The 21,529-nt window shown below is 40.4% G+C and overlaps 1 protein-coding gene and 1 pseudogene across 1 annotated transcript; one reads left to right on the plus strand and one right to left on the minus strand.

Annotated features, from left to right (window-relative positions):
- The first annotated feature begins 3,920 nt into the window (after positions 1–3,920).
- On the plus strand, positions 3,921–15,190 carry LOC143612792 (pentatricopeptide repeat-containing protein At4g19220, mitochondrial pseudogene; annotated as a pseudogene).
- On the minus strand, positions 14,851–20,550 carry LOC143614956 (nudix hydrolase 3-like). Its single transcript, XM_077088260.1, has 21 exons — positions 20,470–20,550; positions 19,850–20,029; positions 19,681–19,758; positions 19,511–19,607; positions 19,301–19,434; positions 19,134–19,215; positions 18,809–18,895; positions 18,633–18,739; positions 18,340–18,511; positions 18,049–18,254; positions 17,874–17,955; positions 17,689–17,754; positions 17,545–17,622; positions 17,358–17,453; positions 16,568–16,674; positions 16,298–16,466; positions 16,140–16,223; positions 15,967–16,061; positions 15,773–15,863; positions 15,386–15,532; positions 14,851–15,309 (listed from the first exon to the last, which is right to left on the minus strand). Exons 1-21 carry the CDS (start codon positions 20,541–20,543, stop codon positions 15,250–15,252), a joined length of 2,292 nt encoding a protein of 763 aa, XP_076944375.1. The 5' UTR covers positions 20,544–20,550; the 3' UTR covers positions 14,851–15,249.
- Positions 20,551–21,529: the final 979 nt, after the last annotated feature.

Consider the following 21,529-nt stretch of genomic DNA (forward strand, 5'->3'; position numbering starts at 1 on the left):
GACATAAACCCAACCATCCAGGTCATCTGACTACGGAGCTGTGACACTCCACGCTCCACTCTCCGTAGCCGTGAGTCAGTGGCCGCATCCAAACGCACGGCGCGATATGTATGCGGAACGTTGTATATGTCCTTATTAATACATTTGTTACCGGGAAAGCGTTTCTTTAAGGCTGCCTTAATTTGAGTCGGCCTCAGACCCTGTCTATGTAACGTCGCAACCATATCAACTTCCTCGTCGATCATTTTCCATAGAGCTGGGTGCCCCTCCTCAAACACAACGAGACCGTGGTTGTGCGTCTCGTTGACTATCTCTAACTTCCAACAATCACCTGTCGCGTTGTACCTCCCGACAAGTTTAAATTGACAACCCCTTTTAATACTCCTGGTATGCCTCACCCTGGCCTTGAGTTTTGGTTCCCCTCCTTGATTGCATACAAGTTCAACACTTTGTTCCTAAATTGACAACCCCTTTTAACACAACCATGCTCCCGTCCTGTCTTCTTAACCCAATCCACCAACTCATCAAAAGAATTAAAATACTGATATCAAGCAATGTAAATAAAGTAATATTTAGTAACGTGTTGAAAAAGAATAATAATAAGTTTTAAAAAAAACATAGGTCATACATTATCAGTTACATAGGAAAATGTCGCCTGGCGTATGTAAACGATCACCATCATCATCATCATCAATACCATCATCATCGCTTCCTTCACTGTGAGCCTCTTGAATGCCATCAGTGACGTTACTCATGACTGGTCGTGACACGTATGGTTGCTCTTCTAAAGGTAACTGGTACGAATTATGGGTTCCGTAATACGGAGCGTCTACATGTAACTGCTGCGAAGACTGACCATAAGGCTCGGTTCTGGCATCGTATGTATTCGGCGATGTCCTATTTTCCTCCGGTCAGGAAGGGTGACTACCGTATATGACATACCCCTGATAAAATATAATGGCAACGTATAATATTAAAAAAATAACTAGCGCGCTATTGTACTATATAAATATACTAAATAACCTGGTCAGGATTTGGTAAGTCGCACTGCTCGATATATGCATAGCCCGGCTCATGGTTCGAGTCTGGAAGTTCATTCAAATCTAGAAATCCCGATTGCTCCGACTGATCGTTATATGCGTAGCCCGACTACTCGTCGTTCCCGTCACCAAACAAAATATCATACAACGACATTTTCTTTGTATATTGTAACAAATATTTTGTTATAAAGAAAGGGGAAAATGCATGCACAATATATAGAAAGAAGAGAGACGGATGCTTTATAATTCAATTATTAACTCAATCTGGAGCGGATCGCCCAATCCGTGGCGGATTGTGTACGAGGTCAGACTGATTTGATAGTCCGGGGTTGACGTGTGCGAGGTCTGTGGCGGACAGCTCTATCCGTGGCGGATAGCGTACAGACATAATACGACAAAACTAAAGTAATCCGTGGTGGATTGCCCGATCCGTGGCGGGGGTGGGTGTTTTTAATTCTCTTGGGTGTGCCCAGTAGGACCCATTTTTTAACATAAACTCTCCTCTAAACAACTCCATGTTGTTTTACATTATTCGTAACTAATATTTATATATATATTTTTAATTTTAATTTTGTTTATTGTAAGAAAGTTAATAATATAGTTGTGATTTGATGATGAAAGAAATTCACAAAGAAATGAGATGCTATAAACCGATTTAAAAGCTATCTGGGATTAGTGAGACCCATGACCCACTTATTTTTTTTTACTATAAAATTGTTTTCTTAATTATAAATAATATTTTTTTAATCGGATATTAATTTTGAACCTATTTTATAGGATTATTTAATGAGATATTATAATGTGGGTTTGGTAAGTCTCATACCCGTGAATTCTGGTCAAATGCATGAGAAACCTCCATTTTTAAATAAAACAATCTGGTGACTTGAGAGAATGTAGAGAGCAGCTAGAGAACTTTTAAAAGTTTCGTTTATATATATTTAAGATACTAATACACAAACTCTCTATTATCACTATCTCCACCTCGTGCAACCTTTCTTGCTGGGTTGTTCAATGCATGGCAATAGTGGAAAACAAGCAATATATGTTTGGAAGGTCGTTACTTTGTCTATGTTGCCAAGCTATGAATGGCTAGTCTTTCTTTGATCAACCCCTAGGTGTAGAGTTTAGTTAGTACAAGGCTATGCATAGTGAAGAGTTAATAAATTAGGGGATTTTCGACACGTGACTCTATGTCGCTATGACATATTTTCATTTTAAATGTGTTGTGGTGTTCAAGTAAAAAATCACACCCTCATTGAATAAAATATTATTATTTTCATCACATAACCTGACGACAAATCTATACAACCCCCACTTATCGTCTAAATATCCCTCTGGTGGGGGGTGGGAGGGTTGTAACCCCTTATCGCCCAGGAAAACCAACTTGTTTAATTTGTAATTATGCATTGTTAAATATGAACCATTTATCAGTTGTACCAATTTTACATTATGTTGATTGCGAATGAGTTGTGCAATTAATTTGAATTTCAAAGAGCGTTAAAGTCAATATTTTCTTAATTCAACTTGTTGGGTTTTGATTAGGAGATGAACGATTGGATACTGTTCCAACTTGTGCTCTTATCTTAACTAGTTGTTCAAAAACCTTTTAGGTCAAGACGGTCGGATTTTGTCTGTCCTTATTCTTAGAATATTCTGAACAATTTGTGTCCATGTAAAAGGGTTAATATTGGTTATACAACTAGCTTCTAAATCTGAAACCTAAGGTGATGTCATCTTCTTACAATGTTTACAACTTAATCAAATTCTTGTTTTTCTTATCGACAATTGATCCTTTCAACAAAATCAAAGTGTTTGGTTCATTGAAACCAGTTTTTCTAAACAATTTGTTTGAACTTCATAAATGAATCAAGTAAATTCAAGCATCATTACCTAACTTCTCTGGATTTGACACCCTACTTACCATACTAGTTAAGGTACTTAGGAACATTGCTTTAAACTTACCGTTGATTGGAACTTCAACCCCGATCAGTTTGTGTGTGTATGTCACATATATACTGTCTTTTATTATGTTAATTATTTTATGTGATTTAACAACTAATCTCTAACTATTAAAAGAACTTTCTACTTTAGATAAATATTCATTCCATCAAATATAAAGTAACTAAATGTCATTCAACTTAACTTAACTGATTATATATTTAAAACCACATCTCACAATTTAAGTAAAAACGGGAATTGGTACTCATATGATTAAACTGGGTAAACATAAGAAACGAAACCCGAAACTAACTCCCAGGGATAAGCAATAATCAAACCAAAAACTGGCGAAACCGAATCAAAATTAACCGATAATCGAAAAACAGTTTATCGGTTACTTTTTGTACCTTCGGTTAACCAAAATTAACCAAACCATTCATGTATTATATATTTCAAAATTTTATTACCTCTATTTCATAGTTTACATCTTTATTTTATGTATTTATATCTACATTTCATGTACTTATATATTTAATTCTTGTATTTATGCATTCATTTAATGTATTTTCAAGTAAATTTTTTAGCCCCCAAGTTTGATTTTGATTATTAACCGAAACTAAAACAAAAACTAATCGAATAAACCAAACCTATTAACCGAAAACCGATCAGTTGATTCGGTCCCAGCCGTTAATATCATGGACACGGTAACTCCATAAAACATATAGTAATTACTACAATTTTGAGCTATGTGGTTTGGCATTTTTAACCCTTTCAGCCCGAAAAGGAATCTTTACCTTTACTCAACTGTTTGATGTTAATAAAATAAGGATCAACACTGAGCCCGCAAGCCACATCATCCGTCTTGATTTCTGTTAATTTTCCATTATTGCTTGTGAATGAATATTCACGTTTTTTTTTTTTTTTTGTCAATTATAATAAAACATGAATTTCTGGGCCGGTAAAAGCATACTACGCAAAGTTGTTGTATTTTCTTTACCCAAAGCCTGTAACAAACCATCCATCATCAGTTATCATGTTTCGCCAAGATTTTACTATGTCGCCTGCCACCTGTTCGACGAAATGCCTCAGAGAACACAATCTTTAAACACTACTGGGTTTTTTGATGTTCTTAATCTTATTGAGCATTGTAAACTGAGACCCTGTTTACAAAGTGTGGTAAATGCTCATGCTTTAGCATTAAAAGTTGGTGTTCTTGCTCATTTACCCGCCTCCACGTCTCTCGTGATGGCCTACTCCAGAGCGGGAGATTATTCTTCTTCGGTGGCGGTTTTTGGTGAGGTTTCTTGTTAAGATGTGGTAGTGTGGAATGCGATGGTCACCGGTACGGTTGAACACGGACTGTTTGTAAATGCAATAAGTGTGTTTGGTAAAATGCTGCAGGAGGGAATCAAGTTTGATTCTTTAACTCTTGTGATTGTTGTTTCAGCTGTTTCGAGAGTGAAGAGGTAGGTCCCAGCAAAGCCATGTTGGACCCGCAAGACTCACCTTGAAGAGGGACGTCTGCGCAAAGACCAACTGGATCCGCAGGACCCACCATGCTCAGAGAAATGAAGACCTTACACGCAGTAAGCCAGCTGTTCCTGCAGGAAAGCCTCCCTTGGTAAAGTACCCTGCCTGTTCCCGCAGCTGCAGATACAAGCCAAGAAGGAGGGCTACCCGCACTAACAGTAAGGCTACACGCATAAGGCACTAACTCTTATACTTCAGTAATGTCACCTGAAGAAGGAATGAGCAGGGCGGGAATATTCCCGCCTAAAAGAGCCAGTCCGTACGCTTCTAGAAGATCTTTTGTACTATACCTACCAAGGTATGGACAAATAGACAAGATCTGGCAAAAGCAACCCATGAACCAATCACAGGGTGACAGCTCACCGACAATAGTACGAGGAGCAGCACGCTCCAGTACAAAATGTCACTATCAGCCGCTGCCTACCCACCAACTCCCATCGTGGCACGAACATAGCCCGTAGTTGGTAGAAAAGGAATATTATACAGCTGGCCGTACCTGCTTGGAAACCTACCTTCGGCTATAAATACTCCAACACCTTGGAACGGTATAATCATCTTATCTTCTCTCTAGCTATTTCTCTCTATATACACTTATATTCAGAGCAATCTAGTCTGATTCGCACGCCGGAGGGTGGTCACAAGGAGGAACCCCCCCCCCCTTCTCAGTGACGAGCTCACGGTGTCTGTTTTGCAGGTCGAGAAGAATAACCATCTTTGCTGGACCTAACCCTCGTGGGAAACATCTACTTAACCCCCAGATTATCCTTAATCTACCGGGGTCATCTAGTGTTTCTTCATTGGCGCCATCCGTGCATTAAGCTAGAACTTATTCATCTTTTTTCTCAGTTTTTTCAAACTTCTGGAAAGATGGTTAGGGTTACTCCGATGCCAAAGCCACCGAGTGACCAAGAAACTCCGGTAACCACAACCCCAGCTACTGGGGGAAACACCGGTGAATACACGATTTTTACGAACACTACCCCGGTTACCCAAGCCGGGGCAAGTGCAGTAAACGATCCTCCCCTGGGATTCATTGATACCCAGTTGGAGAAACAACAGATGAGGCTTCCCCGCCAAACACTAGAACAAGTTAAAGCTTGGGCGGAAACACGTCAGAAAGAATTCCAAGCCGAGTTGGATGAACGTTTACGTTCATTCCAACAGGCCAATGACGAATTCGGAAACACTCGACAACAGCTCAACATGAGCAATGATTGCGAGTATTTGGATGATGAAGATTGGGAAGAATCTGATAGTGACGCAAACCCTCGTCGTAAGGCGAAAGGGAAGCGTAAATAAACAGACTTCCACTCGAGAAGAAATCTCGAAGAAACGTTCAAACCAAAGAACACAGAGGGAAACCCACGTGACTTCTCCAAAACTTTCAGACCAACAGCTGCGAATGCGGGAACGTCCAAATTTGCAAGGGACATTGTGGAAGCAATCGCCCCAAAGAGTGCCAAACAGATGTCCAACATAGGCACTTATGATGGCGTATCTGACCCGGACGATCACTTGAACAGATTTATAGCGGGGGCAACCGTCAGTAATTGGACGGAACCCACATGGTGTTACATGTTCCAGATGACGCTCGTCGGGGCAGCCAGAGCGTGGTTTGATCGTCTACTGGTCCACCACATCTATGATTGGGCAGACTTCCAGCACAAATTCAGCCAACACTTCAGTCAACAAAGAAAATATACTAAAGAGCAATGGACGATCCTCAACTGCATCCGGGAAGAAGACGAATCTTTGCTAGACTTCATCACTCGCTTCAACTCAAAGAAGCTAAGTCTGGGCAATATTAGCGAAGATCTTGTTCGCGCCGCTTTCATCCAGGGCGCTGAGTACCCAGAGCTCATCCGCACCTTGACAGGTAAAGACGGCATGCCATCCACGTGGGATGCCATCATGACGGCAGCTAAACGCTTTGCCGAAACGAAGAAGCAACTGGGTAGAGATCTTCCCCGGAGCACAAATCTCTACACCCAGAGGACAAGAGAAAATAACGCCCATACCGCCCGACAAAACAAAAAGAGGAAGCTTGGTATTTGGCAGTCAAGGGTAAACTTTGACACCTCATCCAACTCTCGCCCTCTCTTAGGCGGAAGGGACAACATGCAGTCGTCGAACCAGAATCCCAGATGGACGCCACTCACCAAAAGCGTCACCGAAATATTTGCCACCGAGAGGCTCCCATGGCCAAAGGCTCCAATAATTCGACAGCGTCAAAACGCTGATCAGAGCAAATCCTGTGACTTCCACGGGACAAAAGGACACACCACGGAGGAATGCATATCCTTAAAGGATGTCGTCGAAACATTCGTCAGAGATGGGAAACTCACACACCTCGTGGCGTAATGGGTGCTGAGCAGGCTAACGCGTGTAGAACCCCAGTTGAGGAAACAACTACAGCACGCGGGTGAAACTCTGCAACTACAATGTCGGAGACTACATACTGCGTAACAACGAGATTCCGAACCAGGAGCGCCCAGGAAAGCTGGCCCCGGTTTGGGAAGGGCCATACATTAATTTCTGGGAAAGGGCGCATACCGGCTCGAAAGGCTCGATGACATCCCCATCCCAAGAACATGGAATGGAGCTCAATTACGCAGATGCTACATGTAGATCAATTCCAAACTTGTAAAGAAAAGGCCTAGAGCCACTTCTAATGGAAATGATTCTCCTTATCACATTGATGTTGATAGCCTTACCTTTATACTTATGAACTGACCACACTGATATGCCGGTATTCACCGCATAAACACAAAAACGGTAGAAAATTTCTAAGGAAAAGATGAGGAAAACCTTCACGCAAGTCAGATATAGGTGAAGTTTGGTCATCCTACTAAGTGAAAGTGACGGTCCTACCCGCACAATCATGATAGAGGAAACTGAACATTAACCTATTATCAATCACGCGTCGAAAGGTTAACTTACTCAAAACACTTAGAAAATTGTTAAGTTAAACTAAAATATGCATGAGCAAATCATATAACGTTTATAAAGCAAGCCATTAAGTGAAAGTGACAGTCCTACCCCGCACAATCATTTATATTCACGATAAAAGCTGTTCAAACATTACAAAATGGCCAGGTATCTACCCGCCTACAAAAAATACAAATTTATCCTAACGGCTTGGAGGAATCTCAAGATTCAGGCTTCGGGACCACTCCCTCCAAACCCACTTGAACCCGCACCATCAGTTGGCTGCGGCTGTTCAAGGAAAGATTTGAGAACAGTTAGCCCGTCATCAGCAGCAGCAACTTCGTTCACCTTCTCCGCAACCGGATGAGAAAAAGCAGCATACTGGTTCACAGCTTGGTCGTAGGCAGCTTCAGTGTCAACATCATATAGAGGAAATTTGGAAGGCGGGATGCCTTTCTCTGCAAATCCTAGACCAAGCAAGAATCTAGCTCTCTCTCCATCCTCATGAGAAGCGTTGAGGGCTACACTCATGGCATCATCATAGGATGTGTTCGCGAAAATCCGATGCACAACCTACACAAAAAAAAAAAAAAAAAACTTTTCTAAGTATAAAGAAAAAGAGCAAAAAGCAAAGAGTTACGGAGCTATGCGTACCTGCGGCAACGCTTCTCGCAGAAGCCAATCCTTATGGGACAGAGCCTCCTGAAGGGTAGCTTGAGTTTGATCGTGTGCGCGTTCAGCTTCATTCTTATTAAGGTTGGCAAGCAACACCTCCTTGGCAGTAGCTTCCTCAACGCCTTTAAGCTTGCGCTCAGTGCGATCAAGCACACCCTTCTAATCCAAGAGCTCTTGTAGCTTCTTGGCGTCCTCCAAAGCCAAAGCATCATGAGCCTGCTGAAGCTTCTCCAATTTGGCTTTCAGCTCTTCATTCTCAGCGCGCAGAGGCTCAGCAACAGCTTCAGCTTTGGTGGCCCTTTCAGTTGCATTACGCGCAGTTTCCTTGGCCAACCTAAGCTGTTCGTTAATAGCTTGGGTAGCCTTGGAACGAGCCTCATGCCTAGCTTGAATTTCAGCCTCAAGAGCCTTGAAGGCCTTCTCTTTCTCCGCAGCGGTGGCGGCAAGCTTCTTGTTCTCCTCCCGCAGCGATCGAACCTGAGCCCCCTCCAAGCTACGCGCAGTCTTTAACTTGTCGTTTTCACGACAAAGTAACTCGACGCGCGGCTGCATCCGGGCGAGAAGGATTCGGAGCTCGTTGGACAACCTGCCCTCCTGGTAGCTAGCCATGGCCTCCCCCAATGCACCGTTTGGAGCGGCATGGCGCGCCCAGTCAACGCAGTCTGCAGCCGTCCTCAGAGTTGTCCCTCGGCGGATATTCCACCTTGGCGCATAGACCTCATTGGAATCCGAAACTGCGAAAACAAAAAACAGTTAGGAAAAAATGACAAGGAGGGATAAGAGACCAAAGTAACCCCACGCACCTGTAGGGTCGATAACAGGCCGATAGCCGCTAAACCCATCACCTGAACCTAGAAGATATCCATCCAATATGTCAAGGAGATGGGAAGGAGGCAAAGATGGGACTCCCTCATCAACAGAGGTAAGTCTAGAGGTCCCAACTCTAAACATACCTGAAGAACCGGCCGTAGACGAGGTAGTCGCCGACGCCGAATGTGACGCTGTAGAAGCCACTGAGGTAGAGACCATCGGAGATGAACTCATTTGAGATGAACTCATAACCGTGGTAGCCGCCGCAGATGAGCTCGCAGGAAAAGTCACCGCCGGTCCGGTGAAGGATGTAGTAAAGATGGCACTGACGGCCGGCGGAGACGTTGAACTGCTCAACGCGGCAACAAAACTGGACGCCATCGTCGGCACAGCAGCCATGACAGATGACGTCATAACTGGAACAGTTGCTTCAACAGTATGAGCAACTGAACCAGCACCAGAAACAGGCGCAACCGCCTGGGTCATCGCCTCGGATAGGTTGACCAAACCTATCGTCGTGGGTCCTGAACCGCTTCCTCCCGCACCGCTCTCGAAAGCGGATAAGTCCACTCCTGCATGAAGAAAAACAAAAGATAAAAAAAAAACAAAGGCGGAAGGAAATGCGGAAAAGGTACACAAAAAATATACTTACTGGCTTTCTTGATCCTGAAAGACCTGACAGGCGGAGATAGACCCGATGAAACTGGCCTCTTCGCGCCAGTCACCTTCGCAGCGCTTGGTGGCTCGGAAGTGACAGCCGTTGTCTAAACCTCTGAGACAATGGTCTCGTCACCACCACCAAGGTTCCCCGCCGCCTCCTCACTTTCAGTCTCGGAATCAGACTGATTCCCCAGGTCGACGACGGAAGCAACCTTCGCCTTGCCCTTCACGCCAACAGCCTTCTTTTTCCTCACAAAGAAAGGCCCATCTGCGGATCCCTCATCAGAAGATGACAAAATCAGAGGAATTCCAGCAGAAGTTTGAGCATGGAGAGGACGAGGATTAAAGAACTCCTTACCTGGCCGAGTGGCGCTTAAAATTTCGTGGCCCGGCGGGTAGACCTCTACGAATCTATCTGCCGTCTGCTCCAAAATGGGCAACTCGTTCTCATCGAGATCACGAGTACCCAACCGTGCGGGACCACCAGTCTCCCGCGGATGCAAGAGCGACTGTAAGTCGTTCCCCTCTGAAATAAAACGATAAAAATGTTAGAAGGAAAACCCTAAACCAACACAAAAGACGGGGCGTACCAAAAGGAAGATAGTTCAAACCGTATTCGAGAACGATGGGTGTTTGCGGCGTCCCGGACCCAGCATCCTTCCACACACGGCTCATCCCAAGCATCACCATCCCAGACTCCGCGAAGCGATAAACCGGAGTCTGAATCTGGGAGATCTTGGTGAACCATTCCGTCTCCTGGTAGTTGGAGGCGTGAAGGTTAGGAAGTGCCCTCCCATTCTTGAACGTCATCGCGATGGGGACGACGCGAGCGGAGATGTAGAAAAACTCCCACTTCCAAGAACGAAGACTACGCTCAGTAGCGCAGATCTTCAAACCCTTGATCCGAGTAACAAGGGTATACCAACCCTGGATGCACCTCCAAGTATAGAAGGTTATCAGGCGGTCGACGCGAGGCTCGATACCCAAAATACGGCACACCCATTCGAAATGGCGAACTTTGGCAATTGCCATTGGGTGCACCTCCATCAAATGAACACCGTGTTTCTCCAAAACACGGTACACGAACTTCGTTAATGGGAATCTTAGATTCCCATATAAAAAGAACGAAGCGTAAACCCCTATCTTGCCCTTAGGGGCATCGTACACCGTCTGGTTGGCCTCCGGAAACTCAGGCTCATACGGCTCCAGCATGAACTTATTGACGATGTAATGGTATACATCGACAGAAAGAGTACACTGACACTCGCCAGCAGTACTCTTATCGTCCTTATCAGACGTGGACGTCGAGTTCTCGAGGTATACGTCGGACTCCTTGACGTTAACCTCAGGGTCATGAGTAGAAGACATTTTTTAAATGTTAATGAAAGAAAGCGGTTTCATGAGAATGCTCGCCGGAAAAGATGAGTATTCGCCGGAAATCGCTTAAAAGGAAAAGAAAGGTGAAGTGAAGGTATGGGACGAGATAAACCCTCTCCCCCCCTTATATACTCATCGCAATAAATGCGATGAATTTAATGCGGATGAAAGAGAAAGCGCAGGCGCAATGACACGGCGACACGTGTGGATACAGCAAGCTGGCAACAGGTGTCGGAATGGCGCGTGTCATGAAACTCGCGCCCACGCGCCTGAAAAAGCGTCCTGATTGACCACATGCTGTCACGTCGTCATAACTTCCTGCACGTCCTGAAACCGTCAGAAGACGCCAACGTCCCTTCAACCGTTTGGACTGTCCTTATCCTTTCACCAACTCTCCGAATTCCAAAAAGATTCAAAAAGATTCAAAAATAAGAGGGAATATACCCCCTTACCTTGGAAAACAAGAAACCGTAAGACAAGTGCGGGTACAGTGTCAAGGCGGAACCCTTCACATACTTAGCACTTGCAGGGAATTGAAGCCAAGAATACCTTGGAAAGCAAGGAACCATAAGACAAGTGCGGGTACAGTGTCAAGGCGAAACCCTTCACATACTTAGCACCTGCAGGGAATTGAAACCAAGAAGGATCTTATGGGCCATGCTTGCGGAAAGAGAAATAGCACCCCCGCATGGCGGGAACGTTGAGAACTAGATTGTTTGAAGCTTCAAGGTGGAATTGGTTGTTTAACATAACTAATCACTATGTCAAACTACCAAAACCTCGTGGAGAATCTACACAAGTGAAACTCAACGCTCCCGACTTGCGAGGAGGTTACACACCTACCCGTATCATACCCAAAGATCAGGCAGAAAAGTCGGGAATTTCTGCAAGTGACATTAGGAAAACTGCGGGAAGAATCCCCACGGAAAACCTTAAAAAACGAAAAACCCTTTTCAAAACCCCTTGCTTAAAGTCCAAAAGTTCCCCTCATTAACAATTCATGAGAAGAACAATGGACTGGGGGGACTTGAAGAGGTAGGTCCCAGCAAAGCCATGTTGGACCCGCAAGACTCACCTTGAAGAGGGACGTCTGCGCAAAGACCAACTGGATCCGCAGGACCCACTATGCTCAGAGAAATGAAGACCTTACACGCAGTAAGCCAGCTGTTTCTGCAGGAAAGCCTCCCTTGGTAAAGTACCCTGCCTGTTCCCGCAGCTGCAGATACAAGCCAAGAAGGAGGGCTACCCGCACTAACAGTAAGGCTACACGCATAAGGCACTAACTCTTATACTTCAGTAATGTCACCTGAAGAAGGAATGAGCAGGGCGGGAATATTCCCGCCTAAAAGAGCCAGTCCGTACGCTTCTAGAAGATCTTTTGTACTATACCTACCAAGGTATGGACAAATAGACAAGATCTGGCAAAAGCAACCCATGAACCAATCACAGGGTGACAGCTCACCGACAATAGTACGAGGAGCAGCACGCTCCAGTACAAAATGTCACTATCAGCCGCTGCCTACCCACCAACTCCCATCGTGGCACGAACATAGCCCGTAGTTGGTAGAAAAGGAATATTATACAGCTGGCCGTACCTGCTTGGAAACCTACCTTCGGCTATAAATACTCCAACACCTTGGAACGGTATAATCATCTTATCTTCTCTCTAGCTATTTCTCTCTATATACACTTATATTCAGAGCAATCTAGTCGGATTCGCATGCCGGAGGGTGGTCACAAGGAAGAACCCCCCCCCCCCCTTCTCAGTGACGAGCTCACGGTGTCTGTTTTGCAGGTCGAGAAGAATAACCATCTTTGCTGGACCTAACCCTCGTGGGAAACTTCTACTTAACCCCCAGATTATCCTTATCTGCCGGGGTCATCTAGTGTTTCTTCAGAGAGTTACAAATAGATTAAGATGTTTACAGGCTGTTCATAGTTTAGGTGTGAAGAACGGTTTGCTTTCGGATTGTGATCTGTGTAATGCTCTGATCAATGCATATGCGAAATGCGGTGAGTTAGGATCGTCAGAAAGAATGTTTCTTGAAACGAAAATCAAAGATAAAGTTTCTTGTAACTCTATGATAAGTGGTTGTTTAAGCAACGATCAGCCCCATAAATCTTTTTGGTATTTTAAGAAAATAGTTTCTTGTGGGACCGAGGTTGATAATGTGGGCTTATCATGTACTATTTCAGCTTCTACTTCTTTGCAAGATTTGAGTAACGGAGAAGTTGTTCATGGGTTCGCGATAAAACTAGGGTACGACGAGACGGCTCATGTTTCTGTACTGAATTCTCTTGTTTCGTTGTACTCTAAATGTGGAGATGTTGATGCAGCCGGCGCTGTTTTTAATGGGATTAATGTCAAAGATTTGGTTTCTTGGAATACGATGATTAACGGGTTTGCTTCAAATGGAATGATTCTTGAAGCATTTCATGTTTTAAGAGAGATGCAGTTAAGAGGATCGATCGAACCGGATAAAGTGACTATACTTTCTTTGCTTTCATTATGTGCAGAATCGATGCTTTTAATAGAGGGGAAAACACTTCATGGGTTTTTGATAAGAAAATTTAACCGATCATGCGGTTTAGTGATCAACAGTCTTATGAACATGTACTCCAAATGCAACCAAATGAAAAAAGCTGAGATTTTGTTCATGTCTTCACAAGATAAAGACTTGGTTTCTTGGAATACAATGATATCCGGATATGCCCAAAATGGGAATTCTTGGTTTGCTCAAATTCTATTCAAGAAACTGATGGATCAGTGTTTGAAATGCACTCTATCAACTGTTTTAGCAGTTCTTTCGTCTTGTAATTCACCAAAGTTTCTGAAATTTGGTAAATCTGTACATAGCTGGCAACTGAAATTAGGGTTTTCAAACAATGTTCTTACAGTGAATTCATTAATCTGCATGTACACTAACTGTGGAGATTTGAAAGCTTCCTATGCATTGTTACAAAGTGTTTCAACAGTTGCTGACACCGCTTGCTGGAATGCCATGATTGCAGGCTGCACGCAAAATGGATACTTTTCAGAATCTTTAGAAACTTTCAAGTTAATGAGACGAGAATCGGATGCAAAACATGATTTTGTTACACTGGTCAATGTGATATCAGCTTGTGGAAACCTTAATTTGGTGTTTCATGGGAAACTGGTTCATGGATTTGCTCATAAAACTTTAGTTGATCAAGATTTCTGTGTAATGAATGCGTTAATTACAGTGTATGGTAGATTTGGGGATGTTGACTGTGCAATGTTGTTGTTTGACTTATGTTCAAACCGCAATCTTTGTTCGTGGAATTGCATCATTTCAGCTCTTTCTCAAAACAAGAAAGCGAAAACCGCATTACAACTGTACCAAAATCTTGATTTTGAACCTGATGAGATCACAAATTCCACAATTCTGTCAGCATGTACACAACTTGGATCAATTAGACATGGAAAACAGATTCATGGGCATATTCTAAGATCCAATTTTCACAAAAACTGTTTCATAACCGCTGCTCTTATCGACATGTACAGCAACTGTGGAAGATTAGATACAGCTGTTCATATATTCAACTCTTCACCCATAAAGAATATTGCAAGCTGGAATTCAATGATATCTGCATATGGGTTTCACAGTAAAGGTCAAAAAGCCATGACTTTATTCGACGAAATGATTGAATCTGGTGAGAAACCAACAAAAACCACTTTTATCAACTTATTATCAGCTTGTGCTCATTCGGGTTTTGTCAATGAAGGCTTGAATTATTACAACCGTATGTCTGATGAATTTGGTGTCAAGCCTGTTACAGAGCACCACATTTGTGTGGTTGATATGTTGGGTCGATCGGGGCGGTTAAACGAGGCTTATGAGTTCATAGAGAAGATGGTGGTGAAACCAGATCATGGTGTTTGGGGGGCCATGTTGAGCTCATGTAATTATCATGGAGATGTTGAAATGGGGAAAAAAGTGGGACAGATTCTGTTTGGTTTGGAACCTAATAATGTCGGGTACTATGTTTCTTTAGCGAATACATATGTTGCTATTGGAAGTTGGAGTGATGCGGTAAAGTTACGAAACTTTGTGCAAGATTTGCGGTTAAAGAAGCCTGCGGGTTACAGTCTTGTTGATGTTGGCTTGCATTAACTTTGTATCATAGTAACAAAATAGATCAAATTTATTGTACCAAATATTGTACACTCATATTTAATCTAACAAGGCTACAGAGCTTAGAAAATGTGAAATATAACATCCAAATGAAGTCAAGATCCAAAATGAAGAAAGACTATTAAAGGTTGATATTAATTTTTGAGTAGCAAATTGGTAACAATTGGAAAATCTGGCGTTATATCAACTGGGACCTGCAAAAAAACCAAGAAAATATTCATCATCATATGAAAATATTGAATTTTTGAATAAAACAATTCTGAAATTTACCTGAACATTTGCCAATTTTTCCAATGCAATATCCAAAGGCTGTGTCATTTTACCATATTTTTCAAGAAGCTTTTGTGCTGCATCTTTGTCACCTTTGGCTTGTATTGTAAGTATTTCCCTGCTTAAGCTCTCGACTGCGCCTTCAATCTATTAAAACATATTAAAAATATTCAGATCAAAAGGTAAAATTCTTTATTTGTTGTATTTGGAACCAAATCATAACCCAAGTAAATGGGCCGGTCAAAATGGCCATCTCTGACTTTCATTGATCTTTTAATCCACTATAATTTTTATAAAAATGGTCAAAGAAAAGTGGAAAACCATGGAATATGAAACCACTTATCTAAATCTGATTTACAAAACAAATGAATGTTTGGGAAGTCAAACCTTATCAAAGTCAACCGAAAACATTTGGTCAGGATGCAAAACAAAGGCCCCTTTCTCAAATAAGTAGTTAAACTGCAGTGCTTGTCCTTTACTGATAGACATGAACAAAAACCAATTACCATAATATAATAATACTTATTATAATAAAAATAATAACAATATAAAGTTGAAAAAATGTTGATTATCTGATTTACCCATGAGCTTCCTCTAACCCAAAACGCACTGAGCGAAAGCAGCCAGCAATGAAGGAAACATACATGGAGTTAACAAGTGTTTTTGGAAGTAAATCCTGGTCAACCAAAAAAAGTCAAAACAATCTTTCAGATAAACATTTTTCATAGCAGTAAAAAAATCGTCAAACGAGAACCATAGCTATAAGAAAATTAAGGGCCCAAAGGCCAACAATGTCAGCTTTAGCTTCTTCGAGAGCCGAGTGAAGTTCTTGTAACTCCTGTTTCATAATAACAAGCTGTTAAAAGACGATCACAATAATAACTGCAAATATTATATTACAGAGAAACTGACCAATCTCACAGTAGACTTTTGACCATTTGGAAGTGTTATTGTATGTGGTCCAATCCCGTGACAGCACTCGTGGCAAATTGTGTGAGTGAAAAAAGAGTCAAAGTCAACAAGTCCACACTGCTCTTTTATAATACACAAGTCAGCTATAGGCTGAAGAATTAGCTTGAACCTGCTTGGAAGTTGAGAATATAAAAATTATGGTTATCAAATCATTTTTCCAACTTAATTCTCAGCGGCTGTAAGAATATAATTATGGAATGTTAACTTTACTTTGCTTCGGAAACATTCTTCAACATGACCATTGATGAACCACGATCTTTAACAATACGTTCATCGTTTGGAAGATTGAATGCAACAGTTTGAGGGCCCTTCACATCCTTCATTAGCATTTCAAAAAGAAATCCCATATTTTAATAATATGTTTTTCATAGAAGTCTTATCTGTACAACATTAGATGCTAACAGTACCATTTAGAGTAACTTTGCATGGATGGTCCCTGTGGTTTGGCCCAAATTATGGATTTCAACACTAAGGTTTAAAATTTGCGGATATAGTCACCAACAACCTAGTCTGCTTTCATCCATGCTCCAAAAAGTTAACAGGGTTAGTTTTAATCGTTAAATCAATGTAAACTTAACCCTTTACCCATATTTTTAAAATAAAGAAAAATCAATGAAGAAAGGACCAACACCCAAAACAAAAATCAACGTAAACTTACGTTTTCGCCCTTTTAAACTTATTTTTGTTTTATAAGAATAAGGGTGAAAGGGTAAATTTACATTGATTTTTTATGTTTTTGGGCGATAAATCAACGTACATTGAATTTTCTTTTCTTATAAATAATGGTAAAATGGTAAATTTAAATTGATTTAACGTCCAAAACTAGCTCTGTTAACTTTCTGGACAATGAATGAAAGCAAACTAGGTGGATAGGGACTATATCCGTAATTTTAAACATTAGGGAAGAAATCCATAATTTAAAACAAACCACAGGGGGATCATCCATGTAATATACACCAAATGGTATTATGTATACTTTTGTTAAGTTTTGTGGACTCACCCCTGAATTATAAACGAGTTGGATGACTTGAATAGGTGCAGCTATCACATCCGGTGATTTGTACTTGTCATCCATTGGAAGATTTTGTTCCAGAACCTACATATTCTAATTGGTTAGATAAACATAAAGCATAATTAATAATGATGAAAATATGTAAACAAGATCATGAGTAGATCCAACATTATACCTTCAAGTTATCTCCAAAGAGTTTAAGTTGAGCAGTTGCTTTATCATCCCGAATCCCAATAAATGCCTCGAATGTCGCCTAACAAAAAACCATGATCAATACCTGTGAAGTATAAATAAAAATAAAGATGCAAGACAAGTTTACCTTGTATCCAAATAGAACATCTTCATAAGTCTCATATGGGCCAATAGTAACATCCAACTTAGAGTCCTTAAAAAGACAAAACATGCAAACAATGAGAACCATATTTAACCAAAAGTAAAACATTTTCTATATTTATGATATCTTCCTAAAGTACCCCTATACTATATTTTTAATTAAATACTGACCAATTCCATCCAGGCTATATCAGAGTCATAATAATCATTTGAGAGGAAAGCATCAGCCTTGCTATGTAACAGTCTCTTCAAACTGAAAAAATCATTAAACATGAGTTCAATAAACCTCATATAATAAACTGCATATAGATCAATCAGAAACTAAATGATTTAATAAGCAATATACCTAGGTGAGCTTGTTAAATCCCCTGCTTTATGCAATAATTCAGCAGCTTTTGCAAGATTCAAGGAATATTCTTTCGAGTAAGGAATAATATAGAGATCACTAGAATTATTAGAATTAGAGTTGTTACACCTTCTAATAACATTAAAAAAGCCTTTTGCATCTTGTTTTTCTTTCTCAGAAAGTGATTCTAGCCATGATTCAAATTCCTGCCATGATAAAGAACATGATGAACAAAATGAGAATAATAAAGAAGTTTGATACATATATGACAAAAAATTAAAAACAAGATACCATTTTATCCATATCTGGAGGGTAGAAATTGGCACCGGGTGGTTTCAAAATGGGAAATGCAGCTTTATATTCAAGACCTTTCCAATTAGCAACCGCTTTTGTTGCTTCTGGAAGCAATTTCACAGCAGAGTCTACGGTTGTCAAAAATGCTTCATTTTCATCCAAACAAGACCTGTGAAAGAATATACTTTTCAATTAAATAAACAACTTTATATTTGCAAAATAGCAGATTTATAATAATGAAAAGATTGTATAGGAGATACACTATAGTGTTTTTAGGTGCATGATCATACCATGGACTCTTATTTATTGAATAATACTTCCATTTTAACATGTCCAGCTCAGATAATTGTTCACGTCCGTTTAACCATTCCCTTAAAGATGAATTGCTGCACCAAACCTGTTGCATAGCTCTTTGCTAAATAAATAAATAATTATCCCGAATACTTTTTATCTTAATTAAATAAACCTGTTGGTAAAAAATATCATCCATTATTCTTGCAGCTTGAATTAGCAAAACCAGAACTTCTTTGTCCTCCTCGGTGACACCTGTCAACTGTTAAAGAAGAATTTCATCAAAATTCTTATTTATACATGATTATACGGATAGGCCATTAGTAAAGGAAGTAATATTTAAAATTAATTACACGGATGGTCCTGTGGTTCGGCAATATTGCAACTTCAGTCCCCAAGTTTAATAACCACAGGCAATATTGAAACTTGGGGACTAAAGTTGTAATATGGCTAAACCACAGGGATAATCTGTGTAATTAACCTAAAGGATAGAAAACAACCTCTGCAGTGAGTGAGATAGGAGAATAACGGTTAAGCTTCTTTTGCAGCAGTAGACTTCGTGCTTCGGCGTTGTCTTGATATCTAGCAAATGTTTCAAGTAAACAATAAATTGCATACGAAAATACAAAAGTTTACTAAAATGGGATTGTGATAGTCAATGATGTACCTTTTGGTAATTATGTCAAACAGTTGACCGTACGGTCCATCCACATTGTAGGGTACATGATGAGGATCTCCTTTAGAAAGTAAGTTTTTGTAATCCTCAACTGAGATATATTTAACAGCGGAGACTTCAGATTCCTACAAAAAAGTCATACCGGTCAACCCTTGTATTTTCTCGAACATAAATAATGACTAGATAAAATATAATCATTACCTGAAGAGTAAAAGCTTCCAAGGGAATCGGGTCGGGTGTTGTCACGAGATAAACATCATCTAACTCATTATCGATGAACTTTCCGCCATTTGTAACACTACAAGCAATTACAAAATATTCATAATAACAATAACAGCATTTGTTACACGCCAACCCGATAGAAGGCGTACCTGTCTTGAAGGTAAACAAATAATAATTCAAAGGCGTCACTCGGGAGGGTCACACCAAGCTCTTCTTGAAGCTCTCTCCTACAAACACAACATATTTCAAAGTTATATATCGATAAACTAAACATAAAGCATAGAATTCTAGTATTTGCAATATGGTTCAAGAATCTACCTGGCAGTAATAAGGGATGTATCACCAGCAGATACATGGCCTGCACTAGATATGTCCCATAATCCGGGCCATGAATCCTTGCAATCGGCACGTTTTTGGAGAAGAAGTTGTTGCGTAGTTTCAGCAAAAATCCAAATGTGAACAGCTCGGTGATAATCGCCATCTCTATGCACAGCACTTCTGCATAAGATAAAATACAAGGATAATGTTACCTTAATACGTTATGTATGGTTGTAACAAATACTTGATCTTGACTACAAAATTCAATTTCAAAATGAACAACATTTACTTAGTTAAAATACAAGGAATTGAAATCAACTCTGACTTTGAGAAGCAAGCGTTTATGAAGGGGCAGACTATACACACACCAGTAGCATATACAGGTCATATAACCCTATAGGAAGGGTATAAGATGGTGAAATGTGTATAGAATAACAAACACATGTGCTATATATACATATACACCAGTAAGTAACATAAAGAAATGAAATTAGACCTGGGTTGTTTAGAGAATAATAATAATAATAATAATAATAAAACCTCATCATCATAATATGTTTAATGACCAAAGAAAAGAAAGGTATAATAAGTTTAGTATAAAAACATATAAAACTATAGACCTGGGTTTAGAGAGACCAGTTTTGAGACCAGATTTAGTCAGGACGTCGAAGTGTTCTTCTTCTTCTTGGCCCATTTGATTTGATTTTATTTGTGTTGTGTCCGATGATTCAACAGATGATGATGATGATGGAGTCTGTGTGTGTGGGTTTATATCGTCAAACAATTGCAAAGTGATATTCTTCTTCACCTGGAAGAAGATGAATATGAAGAAGATGCTTTGTCGACGTGGATTATCACTCCCAAAACCATAAGTTATCAGATATTAGTATATGATTAGAGAATATTATTATTATTATTATTATTATTGTAATATTGTTATTATTAATTCAACAAAAATATGAATTAATTATGTTAATTAGTCTACGTGCAGTTACCATACCGTACCAGTTAAAACGTTACATTAACGTCACGTCATGAATTTTAACAAACACGTTGTAAGTTAACTAGATTTTTTTAACAATTGTTAGTGAGGGTGGACCCGCCTTTTTTCCCTAGCCCTTTGGGCATTATAGAGGAAAGAGGGGAAAAGGGGTCACGGGCCGGTCTTTGTTTTGCGCGGTATGTTTTAACAAGGTGGATAGGTGGTCGATGACGTCTTTTATGGCTAAGCACAACCAACAGCCTTACTAAATTACTTTCAAAGGCATTCGTGCCATTTTTTGATGGCTTTTAAAAGTTTTATACTCGTTAATGGAATTTTATTAACAAGGTATTCTCTTTGGAGAAAAGTATCCACTGATTTCCAAGTATCAATTATGTTCATACATTTTGTGAAGAATAAAATAGGATCAAGAGAGGCCGATGGTGGTTTTTGTGGTACGTACCACCGGACGATGGCTACGGCCTACTGGTGTAAATGAGTAAAGTTAGATCGGCTTGTTAAAAGTTCAAATCAAACCAAGCTTAAACATGCTCGAGCTTGAAAATATCCTCGTTTGAGTGTTTTTTTTTTTTTAATAACTAACTTGATTGATAGTAATAATAATAATTCTTGTACCAAACATATTGCATTATCTACATCTTTTACTGATCCAACAACCATGGCTGAAGAAAAAAAAC

This window comes from Bidens hawaiensis, unplaced genomic scaffold, assembly GCF_021521415.1.
Source record: "Bidens hawaiensis isolate Kalapana, Puna unplaced genomic scaffold, B.hawaiensis_p1.1 tig00000237_1, whole genome shotgun sequence".
Lineage (NCBI taxonomy): Eukaryota > Viridiplantae > Streptophyta > Magnoliopsida > Asterales > Asteraceae > Bidens > Bidens hawaiensis.